The following is a 16066-nucleotide window of genomic DNA, read 5'->3' on the forward strand; positions in this document are numbered from 1 at the left end:
GGGCAGCGCTTTGCCAGCCATCCCCAGCGCCCTCCGCCCTCCCTGGGCTCAGCCGGAGCCAGATGGAGGCACATCTTGGCTGCGCGGAAAGAGAGGCCGTGGAGCGGGCGGGGGAGATTAACTCCGCGGGGAAAACAAGCTCGGCTGGGCTCAGGACGCCTGCGTGGAGAGTGTGTGTGTGTGAGTGTGTGTATGTGAGTGTGTCTGTATGTCTGTGTGTCTGTCTGTCTGTGTGTGCTCAGCCCGTGCCTCGCCTCGCAGGGGCAGGCGGGGTTCTCGGCAGCGCGGCCTCATCCTTTAATTGCGCTGCTTTGATAACAGTGATAATTGGCTGGAAATCGATACTGTTTTGCTCCCGTTTCTCCCATCCTCTGTCTCACCGGGCTCCCCTCCCCTCCCGCTCTCCGGAGTGGGTGACATTTAAAGGCTCTGCCACAGCCATTAGATAACCCGGCCGGGGAAGAGGCTTCCGAGAGCGTGGATGCCGAGGGGATGGAGGCAGCGCCTCTCTCCGCTCCCTCGGCTCCAGGACAGATGGAGATGATGCTCCAGCAGTGCTGTGAGGGGGACCGGCGGGTCTAGGGCCGAGGGGACATCGGAGAGGAGCAGGGACAAACCCAGGCTGCATCGGCTTTGGCTCTGGATGCCGGAGCGCCACGGGAAGACGTGTTTTAAACCCCCTGCCTGCCCTGCTCTGTCCTCCCTGTGCCCCGCTCCTGCCGCGCTGCCCCAGCCACAGGCGGGATCCCGGAGCTCCCAAGCTCAGGGACCTCCCTGTCCCCTTTCCACTGCCCTCCGAGAGCAGCCCCCCTGCTCCACCTGCCCAGCCGGGGCTGCTGCGGCTCTGCCCCCAAAAGGTGCCCTGACCCTCAAAGCTGCAGGGCCTGGGGAGCAGGGTGGCAGCACTGGGGGGTGCACAGAGAGCCCCAGGAGCCGAGGGCTCATCAGGCTGGTTCTGGCAGCGCCAGGGCCCTGCTAAGGGACCCCTGAGAGCCGAGAGACCCTTCTTAGCCAAGGGACCCTCCTTAGCTGAGTGACCCCCTTGGTTTCAGGGACCCCTGTGCTCTGCAGGGCCGGCTGGAGCACGGGGCTGGCAGCGGGTGAGGGATGCCAGGAGGGTGCAGGGTACACGGGGGGGGAGGGCTGTGGGGTGTGAGTGCATGGGTTCTCTGAGAAGCCGTGCCCACCTTCCCTGGTTACCTGTGCTCCCACCATCCCACAGTACCTGTGCCCCCACCATCCCACGGTTACCTGTGTCCCCACCATCCCACAGTACCCGTGCCCCCCGTCCGTGGGTTCCTGGTGCCACCTGGTGGCCACGGCCTGGGGGTGCCCACGGTGGGACCCCCGCGGAAAACAACCCGACCCGTCCCCGCGGGGACCTTTGCGCTGCCAGGGGCTCCCCCAAGGGACACCCCCCCCTCCCGAGAGCCGAGCGGAGCCCCTCAAACCAGAGCCGACCCCCGCGCCCCAGCCCACCCGGGCTCCGGGCTCACACTGTAGCCCCCGCGTGGGAGGGAGATGGTGGGGACCTCCCAAGCAGCGGCTTCCCGGGAGTTTTTCCTCCTGGATGTTCCCCAGCCCCGGCAAAGCCGGGATTGGGCCTTTTCTCTACGGGGTCTGCCCCGGGTCACAACAACCCCCAAGGAAAGCTTTGATCGAATAACCCCCCATGTCACCCAGGCCTTGGTGAAGAGCGGCAGGAACAGATTGTAGACAGGACCCCATGAGCATCCCACCCATGGGAAGAGCTGCCGTGGGGGTTCCAGCCCCTGTCCTACAGCTGTGTCCTGCCCCTGTGGGTGGGGAGGGGGCAGAGCTGCCCGCCCTCTCCCCAGCAGCTACAGCCGTGTCCTCCAGTCCTTCGCCCCACAGCTGGAGTCCCCCTGGTGTCCCAGCCCCTACAGCCATGGGATATCTGTGTCCCAGCCCCTATAGCTTCGGGGGTGGGCGTCTCATCCCCCTCCCTACAGCCTGGGTTTGACTGTGACCCAGCCTCTGCAGTGGGGGCTTCCAGACCTCTCCCTACAGGGGAGTCTGGCTGTGTCCCAACCCCACATAGTCACGAGGGGAGAGGGTGTCTCAGCCCTTCCCCTATAGCTGGGGAACACCTATACCTCAGCTCCTATAGCTTGAGGGGGGGGGTGTGTGCATCACAGACCCTTCCCCCGTGGCTGGCTCACACCTATACCCCTGCCCCTATAGCCAGTGGGGTCACACCTGTACCCCTGCCCCTATAGCCAGTGGAGTCACACCTGTACCCCTGCCCCTATAGTCAGTGGGGTCACACCTGTACCCCTGCCCCTATAGCCAGTGGGGTCACACTATACCCCTGCCCCTATAGCTGGGGGTGTCACAGCCCCTCCCCTAGGGTCTGTCACACCTATACCCCAGCCCCTACACCCAGGGGTGTCTCAGCCCCCTCCATTACACCCCAGTCCCTATACCCCAACAGGGGGTGTCCGAGCCCCCTCCCCTATACCCTGTCACACCCACACCCCCTCCCCTGTACCGGAGGGGCTTCACAGCCCCCTCCCCTGTACCCCAGCCCTTACACCCGGGGGTACCCCAGCCCCCTCCCCTACACCCGGGGCACAGCTATACCCCCTCCCCCACAGCCGGGGGTGTCTCAGCCCCCCTCCCCTACAGCCGCTCGCACCTGTCCCCCGTCCCCCCCTCGCCGGGGCATCCCCCGTGTCCCCACACCCCCGTCCGTCCCCCCGTCCCGGGCCCTCCCCGGGGAGGCGCTCGAGGCCCGCGCCCGCCATGTTTCCGGCAGCGCTCCGTGCCCGCCGCCCGCCTGAGCCTCCGGGGCCGGCCCGGCGCGGGGCCAGGGCCGCCCGCGCTCCTCCTCGGCCGCCGGTGAGTGGGGCCGGCCCGGCGGGGCCCGCCTAGGGCTCCCGCTCCGCGCAGGCCGCGGAGCCGCGGCCTCGAGTGGCGCTGCGAGCCGGGCCGGGCGGGGGCCGAGCCGGGGCCCAGCGGAGCGGGGCCGGCGAGGGGAAGGGGGTCGTCAAGGCAGGGCGGGGGGGTCCCGGCGGTCCCCCGGGCGGTCCTGCCCGGGCCCGCGGAGGATGGGGGGGGGTTCAGCGGCCGCCGGGGGTTCGGCCGCGCCGTCCTGGCCGGCTGGGCCGAGCGGCGCTCGGGGAGCGCTGAGCGCCGGGCCCTGCTCTCTCCGCAGGGACGCGCGACCGCCAGCGGCTCCTCCTGAAAGGGTTGTCCGTGCGTGGCAGCCCGGGGACCCCCGAGGGATCCGCCCGGGACCCCTAAAGATCCGCCCGGAACCCCCCGAGGATCCACCCCGGACCCCCAAGGGATCCGCCAAGGGATCCACCCCGGGACCCCCCGAGGATCCGCCCGGGCTGCCCGAGGAGAGGCCGGTTGGGGATCCCGGTGCGGGGATGGGAGCGCCGCTCTGAGCACGGCGAGGGACCCCGGAGAGCGCAGCGGAGACCCCCCCGTCCCCCAGCTGAGCCCGGTCCGGGTCCATCCCACGGGAGCGCTCCTGGCAGGGTAATGATTTCGCGTTCCTCTCGTTTTGTTCCCCTCGGAGTAAAGGGAGCGAGTTTCGTAGGAGTGGGGAAGGAAGTGGCTGGGAGGGTGGTGGGGACTTTGTGCGCCCCACAAAGGCGGCGCTGCTGGTGGGGGGCTCACGGTGCCAGCGCTTTGTGCCCGAGCTGGTCCTGCTCACATCCTTCCCCCCACCCCGTCCTGTGTCACAGCCGGACCGGCCACAGCCACGCTGTCCGCACAGGCGTCGGGATGGAGTGTGGTTTTTGTTTGCTCCTCATGGTTCTCATTTGGAGCCCTGCGGTGGGTTTGGCCCTGTAAATGCTACGTCGTGTGTGGCTGGAAGGGGCGAGTTCCTGGGGTTGTGTGCGATCCAGAGGGGAATTATTATTAAATTTAAAATTAGGTTTCACTGTGTCAGCTGTTCCTCGGGAAGGTGTTCCTGAATCACGTCTCACTGCTGGAAAGAAACCCTCATCCTTATTTCCAGCCCAACCACGCTCACGTTCCCCTTACCCACGTATGTCAGTGGGTTCTTTTTGCATCGCTTGCGTCATCTTCCTGAGAATTAAAAAACTGAGACAGGCTCGAAATGAAACCCAAAATGTGACTGACTGGGAGCTTGAGGGGCAGCTCCGTGTGGGTGCTCCCAGCAGTGCTATGGTGGCACTCCTTGTGCTGATGGAGAGGGGATTGTTCAGGTCTGATGTGCTTGTCTGTCCCCAGGAATTTTGGGAGCCTCGTGGTGCAGGAGGGAGAACCGGGAGCCAGTTCCTGTTGGGCTTTCCAGGCTGGCTCTGGGCAGCTCCTGGCAGCTCGGGGTGGCGCAGGGCCCCAGGGACAGGGGTTTTGGGAGCCCCCTGTGCCCTGTGCTGGAGGGCCTGGGGTTGTGTTGCGGGGCACGTGCAGGAACTGGGCTCTCTCGGGATCCTTTGTGCTCCTTCCTGAGCAGCTGCAGCGAACAATGGCCCTCACAGCTGTCCCGGTTTTATTCCTGCTTGCAGCTTGGAGGGGCGAGGATGGCTCAGGAGACGAACCAGACCCAGGTGCCCCTGCTGTGCACCACGGGCTGCGGGTTCTACGGCAGCCCCCGCACCAACGGGATGTGCTCCGTGTGCTACAAGGAGTTCCTGCAGAGGCAGCAGAGCAGTGACCGGATAAGCCCCCCAGGTAGAGGGTTTTTCCTGAGAAATCTGCCTCAAAATGGGGGTTTGGATGCAAACTCCGTTCAGCAACTGGTGCTGGCCGCCAGCAGATTCACCCCCTCCTGAAAAACCATGTCTGTCCCTTTCCATGGAGACCCAAGGCTCTAAATCAAGGGCCCTTGAGCACTTGTGTTCCCTGTAAGGGGGGCGGTTGTTTCCTCCCCAGTCCCACCAGTTTGTGAAGCTCTGTCCCAGTCAGCACCTCCCAGTAAACTGTAAAACTTCACCTGTGCTAATGGTGGTCCCAGTTTTTAGCTGTTCCCTGCTCCCTGAGTTATGTGCTGGCTGCTGGGAACCCCACAGATCCCCACAATGACATTTTGTTTGGGAAGAGCTGGGCCTACTTGGTTTGTGTGATTTTCTTACCTGAACAGCGTTGACAACCAAAATCCATATGCTAAAAAGTTTGTTTCCTGGTACATGCCAGAGCTGGGAGCAGAAGGAAGATGTGATCACAATGTGATCAGGGTTGGGGTTTTTTTTTTGCTGGGAGTTTGTGCAGATGCCCCATGTACAGACTTTGCACAGTGAGAAATCCCTTCCAGAGCTCTTCCACTGCTTGTTCCTGAGTGTGATCACGACTTTCCTTGAGTTACCACCCAAAATATGCATCAGGAACACGGCTTTTCCTGGCAGAGAGTTTTCTGAGACCCCCAACTCAGCCCCTCAGCTGACACAAACCAACCTGTGTCTGCTGAAGCTGGGAGAGGATCTGGTTCTTCCACCTCAGAGAAGCTGCAGAGTGGTGTTGGTTCAAGATCCAGACAGCCCTGATGTATCACCCCCCCACCCAGAGATCTGTGCACAAATTTGGAGGGGAGGGTGTAGGAATGGAGATATGGGAATGATCCCAGCTGGGGTGTGCTCTCCCAGCTCCAGCAGGGAATGCTGAGCACTCCTCCTGCTTCCTCCTCGGCTGTCAAGCACATGAGGAACTCGCTGGTGTTTTTCAAAGGCTTTACCAACACTGGTCTTGTCTCGCAGCTCCCAGTGGTGCCAGCAGCAGCCCCATGGCTTCTGAAGCAGTTGCAGAGGGAGACTCCACACCTGAGGATGCAAAAGCCAGGTAGGGGCACAGCCCTGCTAAAATCCAGCTCTGGCCCACGGGGCACAGGGTGTCACCTGTCATGGGGCCTGGGGGTAAATGGGCTGGATCAAACTCCTCACTGTGACCCTGGTTTGTCTGGAAGATGGAGATGTCCCTGATGGATGATGATGATGATGATGTGTAGAGTGAGGTGCCAGGGGTTTGGTGGTGACTCAAGTGGTATCTTGGTTCTCTTGGAGCCAGAGCAGCTGCTCTGTCACTGGTTGTGTTCAGCTGCTGTGTTTCTGCTCAGTCCTTAGTGGTGGGATGTTTGGGGTTGTCCTGTGCAGAACCAGGAGTTGAACTTGGTGATGAACTTGGTTCCCATCCAACTCAGGATATTCCGGGATTTCAAGTGAAAGCACCTGGAGGTGACCCAGTCTGGGAGCTGTGGCAGCAGGATTAGATATCTGAGGCATGTTTGATGGGAAGGTTGTTAGAGCTGCACTGAGCTTTGTCACGTTACAGTCCTGACTCATAACTCTATTGCCCTGTCCCTGGACTTGTTTGGAGCTGGGGCCTTGGCTGGGAGATAGAGTTGGGTAGAAAAGGAAACAAATCGTCACGGGTTCATTCCAGGTATGCCTGGAAAGAACTTTGATCCCAGATCTCCAGGGGAATCCCAAATCTCACGTCTGCTGTACTCCTGACCTACTTCTGAGTATAAGGAAATTAACTCTACGGGCTGGAGGTCTCTCCCACATAACAACTGTTCATGAAAGGAAAAAAACCCATGTGTTTGCTCTTTGTTTGTTTGTTTGTTTGCTGCAAATGCTCCCAGTGCTCAGACTCCTGTGACCCATCAGATGACTGCCATGAGCATATCCAGAGAGGAAACCAGCACTGAGCCAGAGGAGTTCAGCAAGACAGAAGAAGCCTCATCAGCATCTTCCTCGTCAGGTCGGTTTGACCTTTGCACGAGTGTGAGCGACACGAATCCCAAGAGCTGCTTTGAGCAGCACTGGCCACTGACCCCGGGGGACAGGCAGGGAACACACACCTGGAGAGAGAGGAAACAGCTCCTCTGTGAGCCAGGGAGGAGAGCAAATGCTGTGCCCCAGGGCAGGCTGATAGAGGTGGCTCTGTGGGCTGAGGGCTGAGGAGCTGCCAGCCCCGGCGTCGCTGGCAGGAGGATAATCTTCCATGACGCCTCTCCCGGGGAATGGCAGCGAGCCCGGAGCGGCCCACGGCCTGGCGCTGGCAGCACTCCCCTGCCAGGATGAGGGAGGGAGGGACAGGGATCCACCAGAGTTCTGGGAGACAGGAGATGTGTTTGTGGCAGTGCCCAGGGGCAGTGGGGCCTGGTTGGTGCCACCCCTGTGATGGGGTACCTGTCCCTCGAGGGGGTGTTTCCCTCCTGAGGGGATTGGGCAGCACGGGGGGCACTGCCCAGCAGGCACATCCTCCAGCTGATGCCATAACCAGGTGACTCTGCAGAGACACCCTCCTTTGGTTCAGCTGACAGCTTGCATTGAAAGCTAAAAAAATCCCAGGAGCTGTTAGTTGCTAAAAAAACTGTTTCTAGTCACTGCACATGACTGTGCATTTTGGGTTTGGTAATCCCTGGCCTGCAAGCCCAGGAGACAATTTACAACAGCAAGGTGAGAGACTGTGTGGTGAAACAGGCTTGGGAGAGCCTGCCCCTTTCTTCTGACTCTCTGATTTTTGGGAAGCTGTTTAGGGTCAGCTCCACAAAGCTGCCTCTGACTGTTTTGTCTCCTCAGAGCAGGTGTATATCTGTTTGCAGCCACAGCTCCTCCCTCCTGTTGACTTCTCTAACCTGCTTAGGTACTGGAGGAAATCCTGCTAAGCATCAGTGACCTTTAACAATCTGGCTTTCAGAGCTCAGTTTTCCCTTTGGTAGATTAGAGGCAGTGATGGATATCTGTGTAAAGCATTCTGAGACCTACATATGGGGAACACTTACATAAGAGCCAGCAAAAATAATTAGTTGTACTTACAAGGGGTTAACTATTTTTTTTTTTCCCCCTGCAAAGATTAACTGTGGGCTCAGCTGGCAGTTGTGTTGCTGTACAGCAGCTGAGCTGCAGTGACTATTCAGTCACTGTCCAGTGGCCACTGCAGCCCTGGATGTGAGGCATTTGACACAGAGAGAAAACCGTGAGGCTGTGTGAGGTGTGAGATCTCCGTGGAACGAGGCAGATCCCACAGCTTGGGCAATGTGCACACAGAGGGGCTGGCAGAGACCCAGAGCTTACTTAGAGCCTCGAGCACCTCCTGCAGTCAAACAAACGCTTGCTTTTATCAAGAAGGGGCAGCAAAACTCTTGGCTGTGTTTCAGGTCCCCTGCTTGAGATCCCCCAGGACACAGCTGAGGGCAAGGCCGCTGCGGAGAAGCCGAAACCCAAGAAGAATCGCTGCTTCACCTGCCGGAAGAAGATCGGCCTGACTGGTGAGTGCCTGGCCCTGGGCAAACCTGGCTGTGGCCTCAGCAGCGTGGTGTGAGAGCCCTGGGGGCAGCTCTGGTCGTGCTCTGGTGGCTCAGAGGGACAGTGGATGGAGGTTCCCCACAAAGCCACCCCAAGCCGAGGCGCTGCTGGGGAGCTGGGAGGGGAGCTCTGACCTGCGGCTGAGGGAGCAGCCTGGGGAACATCCCACTCCCTGCAGGGGTCCTGGCAGCCTTGGCATGCAGGCTGGCAGAACTGGATGCAGCAGCACCTCTGGGGTTGGTCCTGCTGCCTGGCAAAAGCTGCCGTGGAGCGAAGGCAGAGTCGGCTCCTGTCGAGGTCTGCGGTAAAGCTTTCGGAACAGTGGCACGGAATGAGCTGGACCCAAATGGAAAATCCCTCTCCAAGGCTCATCCCATTTGTTAATGCTGTTTGATTTCCACTGTCAGCTTCCTGAGAGCAGGATGGCTCTCGGCATCCGGCCCGTAAAGCTGGAGGGAGCGGTGCAGGGATGGGTGTCAGCGCTGTCGGTGGGAAAACTGCCCCTGGAAAGGGAAGCAATTAATTTGGCTGGGGTTTTGTTAATAAAAACATCATTCCACTGAATTATCTCTGGCATTTAGTGCTTCCCTGGAAAAAGTTAACTCAGGAGCCGTGCAGGTCACGCTGTCCTAGTGGAGCACTCACCTCTGTGGCTTCCATAGCTCATCCAGCAGCCAGGGAATGGCTGTTTGCATGGATGCAAGAGGCTTTGGCAAAGTCTGGACTGGGAAGTTTGAACCTGAGCTTGCCTGGAGATCTGAGGGTGCTGTCCTGGAATTCGTGTGGGTTTATAAACCTGGAACTGGGCAGGGTAGTTTGGTGCCCAGCCTTTGGATCTGCAGGGAGGATGGTTCTCCTGGATGAGTGTTTTCGTTAAGAACTTCAAGCTGTGAGAAGTTTCCTCATTTAGGATTCAGCTTGCAGAGAAGTCCTGTGTATTCAGGGCATTTTTTAGGATAAAATGAGTTTTCTCAAACAAGAGTAAAGTGGCACCTTGGAGTAAGGTGTTCTGTGGGCTGGAGCTGGGAAGATGAGAAGGGACAGAGCAGGATTCCCTGCTGTCCTGCAGCAACATCCCTGCTCCCTGCCTGAGTCTCCTGGAGTGCTGTGTTGATGGAAGCTCTCTGAGCAGCATTGTCCCCGAGTGAAGTGACTGAATGGGGAATTTTTGATCCCAGTGTGGTGCCAGCCCTGCTGCTCACTGCTGGCCAGCCCAGATGCTGCTGTGTGACCCTGGGGAGCTGGGCTGGCTCCGAGGGCTCCGCTCCAGCTCGGGCTGCCCGGGGAGCCTGGCCTGGATTAGCAATCTGGCACTGCAGTGCCTGGCATGTCCCTTGTCCCCGGGGAACACAGAGAGCAGCTGCTCTGGGAGCTGTGACAGCTGGGGCTGCCCAGAGCACGAGGAGCTGCTGAGCCAGGGGAAGGCAAAGAGCCACACGTGTCCTTCCCCCACACCAAGTCCCTTTGGCCTGGGGGGGACAGTGACCCCCTCCCTGCTCTGTGTGCCTTGGTGGTGTTTCCTGGCCTGGCAGGAAGGAGCTGGGGGGGCCCTGCCGCCTTCCTGCCCGGCTGGACGGGGCCTGATGTGGCTTTGTTTGTGCTCTTCCTGCCCTCAGGCTTCGACTGCCGCTGCGGGAACCTGTTCTGTGCCATCCACCGGTACTCCGACATGCACGCCTGCCCCTACGACTACAAGGCAGAGGCTGCCGAGAAGATCCGCAAGGAGAACCCCATCGTTATCGCCGAGAAGATCCAGAAGTTGTGAAGGGGGGTCTGAGCAGCTCGAACTGCAGCCAGCAGGGCGGCCCGGTGCTCCTCCCCTTCCTCCCAGCCTCCCTCCTCCTCCTCCTCCCCTCCTCCTCCCAGCCCCAGCGGTGGTGTGAGGGTGACTCCGGCAGCGCACACGGACCAGCACCGGGACACGGGGGGCTCCTCGCACCTCCTGGGCAGTCAGTCGGTGTTCCTTCTCTCCCTTCCTGCCTGTCCGACAGCCACAGCTCAGCTGACGTGTTCTCAACCAGCTTCCCGAAGGAAAAGGGGCCGTCCTGCCCCGCTGCTCCAGCGCTGAAGACCTTGGGACCCGCCTCTCTCCGGGTGCTCTGTGTGCTGTGAGCGTCTGGGCTTTCCCTTCCCGGCTGCTGCGAGTCCCGTGAGCCACCCAGGACTCGAGGCCGGAGTCCCTGAGCAGCCTCTGGACTTTGGTGCCCGTGCCCCACCTCCTGCAATCCCGGGGGCTGGGGGATCCCGGCAGCCAGGCTGCCGTCTGCTCCCCGGGAGGTGCCCGGGCTCTGACGCAGCAGAGTTGTTTCCGTGGTTCTGACGCCCCAGATCCCCCTCCCCACCCTGTGCTGGAGAAGCCCCGAGGGGACTGAGCAGCGGGGCTGGCACAGGGGAGTCATTTCGTGGCTTGGAGCGACGTGGGCAGGGCGGGACCTTTGGGAAGAGGCTCCGCTCACTGCCTCGTGCCCTTCTCCACAGGGCGGGAGCCAGGGACAGCCCTGCTCCAGCCTGCCGTGCTCCAACACCCCTGGAGAACCCCAACTGCTCCCCCAGCGAGGTTTGTGTCCCCTGTCCCATCCCTCTCCTCCCCTCCCCTCTCTCCCCTCTCCCTGCCTTCTGCCTTACACGAGTCGCTCTCATCAGGGTTGTGCACAAAGCTCAGGTCCCCACACCTCTGCTTCTGGACCTGTCCCTGCCCCCAGGTGACAGCGGGGTCCCCTCCTCCCCCCTGGGCAGCTCGGGGAGCCCACCCAGCTGCCCTCTCCCCTGCCTCCTCCTCCTCCCTCCCTCCCTCATGCTCCAAAAGCCGCACGGAGGGAACTGGGCACAGGGAAAGGCACATGGAGGGGCTGCAGGGCACGGGAAAAGTCCCGAGGAGGGTCCCAGGGAAGCACAGAGCAGAGGCTCAGAAATGCCCAGGGAGAGCCCCAGGGAGCAAGGGAGAGGTGCTTGGAGAGCTCTGGGCCCACTGAGAGAGTTCCCTGGGGTGGTGGAAGACTCAGGGAGGGCTCCGGGGTGCCAGGAGAGCTTTGGGGTACAGTGAACACGCTCAGAGGACTCGGGCACCCTAAAAAGCACCTGAAGGGCTCTGGGGTGCCCACATCAGCACACGTGTAGGGAGGTTTAGGGAAAGCCAAATGCCAGCTTGGCATCCCTCCAGGAGGAGCCTCTGGAGGGCTCAGGGATGCAGCACGAGGCAGGGCAGCGGCTCCTGGGGCACCTCCTCACCCTGTTCCTGGGAACACCGGGAGCAGGGTGTCACCGTGGGGCTCTGGTGTCACAAGCACAGGACCCTGGATGTGTCCCAGGGGACAGGCAGCAATTCTGCCCCGCTGCTGGCTGTGCCACCCTTGGGAAGTGTCTGCCTGGGTGCTGGAGAGCAGAGCCCCAGGGAGCAGCCGGGGGGGAATCACGGCCAGCCCTTCCTTCCCAGTGCTGTTTTCCTGCCTTGCTCCTGGCAGGGCTCCTTCAGCAAGGGGGGATTTCCTGAGTGTTGGGTTTCCCAGTCTGATCCAGCCAGAGCAGCGTGTGCCCTGTGGCCACTGCCACTCTACAGTGTGACCAGGAGGGTCCCGACTTCCACAGCTGATGCAAACCCAACCCCCCAGCACAGAGAGGAGCGAGGCTGCCCCTTGCCAGCCTTTCCCTCGGGTTTTTGCTCCTGGATGGCGTGGATGTCTCACCCAGAGCATGCAGGTGTTGTCCCTGGACACCCCTGGGCTGGGTTTGCTGTTGAGCTCTTGGCTGGGGACGATCCACGGCTCTCAGGGGGAGCAGGAATCGCAGCCAGCCCTTGCCTTGTGTTCTCCCGAGGGCCACGAGCTCCGGGGAGGTGCAGCAGCTCCCCTGGACGCGGCGGGAAAGCCCCCCGGCCACCTTCCAGCTTCTCCACCACCCACCTCCTCCCTGTCATCCCCTCCCTCTCCATGAGTGTAAATACAACACAGTCTAGTTTGCTTGGATGCCGTGGGTGCTTTGTTACGGGCAGGGATGTTCCATGTGGGCCCCACTCAGGGTGGCCCCGGGGTCTCTGTGCCTCAGTTTCCCTGTGGATAATCCCTAACTCCCAGCACCCAGACTCCTGGGATCTCAACCTCCCCCCAGCAGCTGGACTGGATGATCTTCAGAGGTCCCTTCCAACCCTGACTACTCTGTGAAGTCTGGAATTTCCTCCCCCCCTGCCCTGAGTTCCCCAGATCCCCCCTTGGTGCTCATGGGGCTGGAGTGGGAACAGGGAAGGGGGTTGGGACAGGCCCCAAATGCCTCCCCCCGTCCCTGTGCCCGTGCAGGGGGATCTGGGCAGCCTTTGGCACCAGCACTGAGTCCAGCCAGGCTTTTGGCACTGCCTCCTGTGACATCCTGGTAGGAAAGCTCGGGAATTGTGGGCTGGGTGAAGGGCTGGGGGAATGGCAGAGCTCGGGGGGTCCTGAGCCAGAGGATCCAGGATCCTGCTGGATCCAGAATCCCCCTGTGGTCAGTGGGGCTCCCCAGGGATCAGCTCTGGGCCCAGCTTGTTCATCAGTGACCTGGAGGACGGGGTGGGATGGACCCTCAGTGTTTCCTGAGACAGAAGTGGGGCAGTGGCTGAGCCACCTGAGGGCTGAGCTGCCCTTCTGTGGGACATTAATAATTAGTCTGGATAATTGGGCAGAGGGGAAACCTAATGAGGGTCAGCAGGGACAAGTGTGGGGTCCTGCTCCTGGGGAGGAACAACCCCACGTGGCAGCCCAGGTTTGGGGTGACCTGCTGGGGAGCAGCTCTGTGGGGAGGGACCGGGGGAGGATGAGTTGTCCATGGGCCAGCCGTGTGTCCTGGGGCCAGGAGGGATCCTGGGGGGCATTGGGAAGAGTGTGGCCAGGTCAGGAAGGGGATCCTGCCCCTCTGCTCGGCCCTGGGGAGGCACATCTGGAGTGTTGTGTCCAGCTCTGGGCTCCACAGCTCGAGAAGGACAAGGAGCTGCTGGAGAGGGTCCAGCAGAGCCACAGAGATGGTGAAGGGTCTGGAGCATCTCCCTGATGAGGAAGAGACTGAGGGAGCTGGGCCTGGTCAGTCTGGAGAGGAGAAGACTGAGAGGGGGTCTCATCAATCCACACCAATATCTCATTGATCCCTACAAATACCCCCACAAATACCCCATCTGAGAGGGGATCTCATCAATCCACACAAATATCTCCAAGGAGTCTCAGAGCATGGTGCCAGACCCTTTTTGGAGGCACCCAGCAACAGGACGAGCAGCAGTGGCTACAAACTGAACCACGGCAAGTCCCAGCTCAACACGAGGCAGAACTTCTTCCCATGCCTCCGTGCGTTCAGAGCCCTGGAACAGCCGCCCAGGGAGGGCGTGGATTCCCCCTCACCGGACACGTCCCAACCTCCCCCCCCGGCTCCTGTGGTCACCCGCTCCGGCTGCCCCTGCCGCGGCAGAGGGTCGGCCTGGGCGCTCCGCAGGGGGCTGTATGAGTTCAACACAACCACCGCGGGGGATTCGAGGAAGGGGAAGGCTCGGTTTGTGCCCCGCCAGGCCAGGCCCGGCCATGAGGCCGCGCCGTCTCCATGGCAACGGGGGGGCGCGGAGCGATGGCGTCACTTCCGGCCGGGGGCGGGGCCAGCGCCGCCCCCGCCTGGGAGGCCGCAGCGGCCGCGGGAGCAGCGAGAGGCGCCGGGGGGGCCCGGGACGATGGGCAGGTACCGGGGGGACCCGCGGGGACCGGCGGGGCGGGGGGGAGCGCCCGGTGAGCAGGGGGCAGTGTGGGGCCTGCGGGCATGGGGGACAGGGGCACCGGGCACTGAGGAGGGGAATGGGGGGGCCTGCAGGGGTCAGTGTGTGTAGTGGGGGCCTACAGGTCAGTGTGGTGGTTGGGGGCTCACAGGGGTCAGTGTGTGGTGGGGGCCTACAGGGCTGTGTGGTGGGGGCTCACAGGGGTCAGTGTGTGGTGGTTGGGGGGCCCACAGGGGTCAGTGTGTGGTGGGGGCTCACAGGGGTCAGTGTGTGGTTGGGGGCCTCACAGGGTCAGTGTGTGGTGGTTGGGGGGCTCTACAGGGGTCAGTGTGGGTGGTTGGGATCTACAGGGGTCAGTGTGTGGTGGGGGCTCACAGGGGTTAATGTGGTGGTTGAGGGGCTCACAGGGGTCAGTGTGTGGTGGTTGGGGATCTACAGGGTCAGTGTGTGTGGTTGGGATCACAGGGTCGGGGCACCGGTCAGTCTGTGTCTGGGGATGGGGGGGTTCCACCGCACTCAGAGGAGGAGGGAACTGGTCAGTGGGTGGTTTTTTTGGGGGGGTCCCACAGCGGTCAGTGGGTGGATGTGGGGGGGTCCAACGATGGTCAGAGTAGGGGGAGGGTGGCCCACGGCAGCTGGGAGGGTCCACACCGATCGGGGGGGGACGGGACACACCGGTCACTAGGTTTGTGCGGGTCCCACAGTGGTCAGTGGGTGTTTTTGGGGGGGTCCCACAGTGGTCAGTGGGTGTTTTTGGGGGGGTCCCACAGTGGTCAGTGTGTGTCTGGGGGGGTCCCACAGTGGTCAGTGTGTGTTTTTGGGGTCCCACATTGGTCAGTGTGTGTCTGGGGGGTCCACAGTGGTCAGTGTGTGTCTGGGGGTCCCACAGTGGTCAGTGTGTGTTTTGGGGGGTCCTACAGTGGTCAGTGGGTGTTTTTGGGGGTCCCATTGGTCAGTGTGTGTCTGGGGGTCCCACAGTGGTCAGTGGGTGTCTGGGGGGGGTCCCACAGTGGTCAGTGGTGTCTGGGGGGGTCCCACAGTGGTCAGTGTGTCTGGGTCTGGAGGGGTCCCACAGTGGTCAGTGGGTGTTTTTGGGGGGTCCCACAGGGTCAGTGTGTGTCTGGGGGGGTCCCACATTGGTCAGTGTGTGTCTGGGGGGGTCCCACACGGGTCAGTGGGTGTCTGGGGGAGGCTCCCACAGTCCCACCCCACAGTCAGTGCGATGGGCTGGGGGTCCCGTGCCTGTCAGTGGAGGGGGAAGCATCCCCTGGTCCGTGGTAGTGGGGGGGTCCCACACGGGTCACAGGGTGAGTGTAGTGTGGATCCCCACCTCCCTTCTGTGGGGGGGATCCGGCCCCCACGGCAGCCACGGGGTGGTCGTGAGGTGTGTGTTGGCCCCCCGTGCCGACTGTGGGGTGAGGGCAGGGGGCAGGCAGGGCTGCCCACCCAGGGGGGTGCGTGGCACTGATCCCACTGATCCCACAGACCCGTGCCAGGTGCCACCCTGTGGGGTGGGGGGCACGGGGGGCCAGGGACATCCCTTCCTTCCCAACATTTCCGTGCTGTCTCCCGGCTTGGTGTGTGAGGCCTCCCCCTTCCACCCTTTCCTCCCCTTTCCCAGCCCTTGGGAAGCAGATGGAGCGAATTCCTCGGGGTGTGGGCTGGTTTGACATTCCTCAGCTCGAGCCTGTGCCCAAACTTGCAGAAAATAGTTACTTTTTTTTTTTTTTTTTTTTTTTTAACCCCTCTTCCCTTTCTCTCCCCTCGGGAGCTCCGCTCTCCCTCCCGCCTGAGCCGGCACCGGGGTGGGAGGGGGGGTGGGCTGGCCCTGGGGGGGTTGTGTCCTTTGTCCTGCCGCTGGCGTGGGCGTGGGGGAGGTGGGTGGGTGGGTGTGAGTTTGCGCTCGGTGGGCCGCCGCGTGGGCTGCAAGTGTGGGAGGAGGGTTGTTTTTGGGGGCTGCGTGGGCTGCGAGCGGATGGGGGTGGGGGGACACACACACAGGGAGCCCGCGGGCGTTGCGGGAGGAGCACGGGGTGGGTCACGCGTGTGGTGGCCGCGGCAGAGCCCTCAGTGCCCACCCCCTGCCCGCAGGCCCCGC

The 16066-nt window shown here is 62.0% G+C and overlaps 1 protein-coding gene across 1 annotated transcript; it reads left to right on the forward strand.

Moving 5' to 3' along the window:
- Window positions 1-2757: 2757 nt before the first annotated feature.
- Window positions 2758-12211, forward strand: LOC126643224 (AN1-type zinc finger protein 5-like). The gene is made up of 7 exons (XM_050321482.1): window positions 2758-2862; window positions 3179-3510; window positions 4512-4677; window positions 5697-5778; window positions 6581-6699; window positions 8102-8212; window positions 9866-12211. Exons 3-7 carry the CDS (start codon window positions 4527-4529, stop codon window positions 10012-10014), a joined length of 612 nt encoding a protein of 203 aa, XP_050177439.1. The 5' UTR covers window positions 2758-2862; window positions 3179-3510; window positions 4512-4526; the 3' UTR covers window positions 10015-12211.
- The last annotated feature ends 3855 nt before the right edge of the window (window positions 12212-16066 follow it).

The sequence above is a fragment of the Myiozetetes cayanensis genome, unplaced genomic scaffold (genome assembly GCF_022539395.1).
Source record: "Myiozetetes cayanensis isolate MyiCay16 unplaced genomic scaffold, myiCay2020 scf26, whole genome shotgun sequence".
Taxonomy (NCBI): Eukaryota; Metazoa; Chordata; class Aves; order Passeriformes; family Tyrannidae; genus Myiozetetes; species Myiozetetes cayanensis.

Excerpts from the sequence above, each read along its gene's own strand:
- LOC126643224 (XM_050321482.1), top strand. The coding sequence starts at position 4,527 with ATGGCTCAGGAGACGAACCAGACCCAGGTGCCCCTGCTGTGCACCACG. Across the intron at positions 4,678-5,696 it reads TGACCGGATAAGCCCCCCAG|CTCCCAGTGGTGCCAGCAGC; the intron begins GTAGAGGGTTTT and ends CTTGTCTCGCAG. Across the intron at positions 8,213-9,865 it reads GAAGAAGATCGGCCTGACTG|GCTTCGACTGCCGCTGCGGG; the intron begins GTGAGTGCCTGG and ends TCCTGCCCTCAG.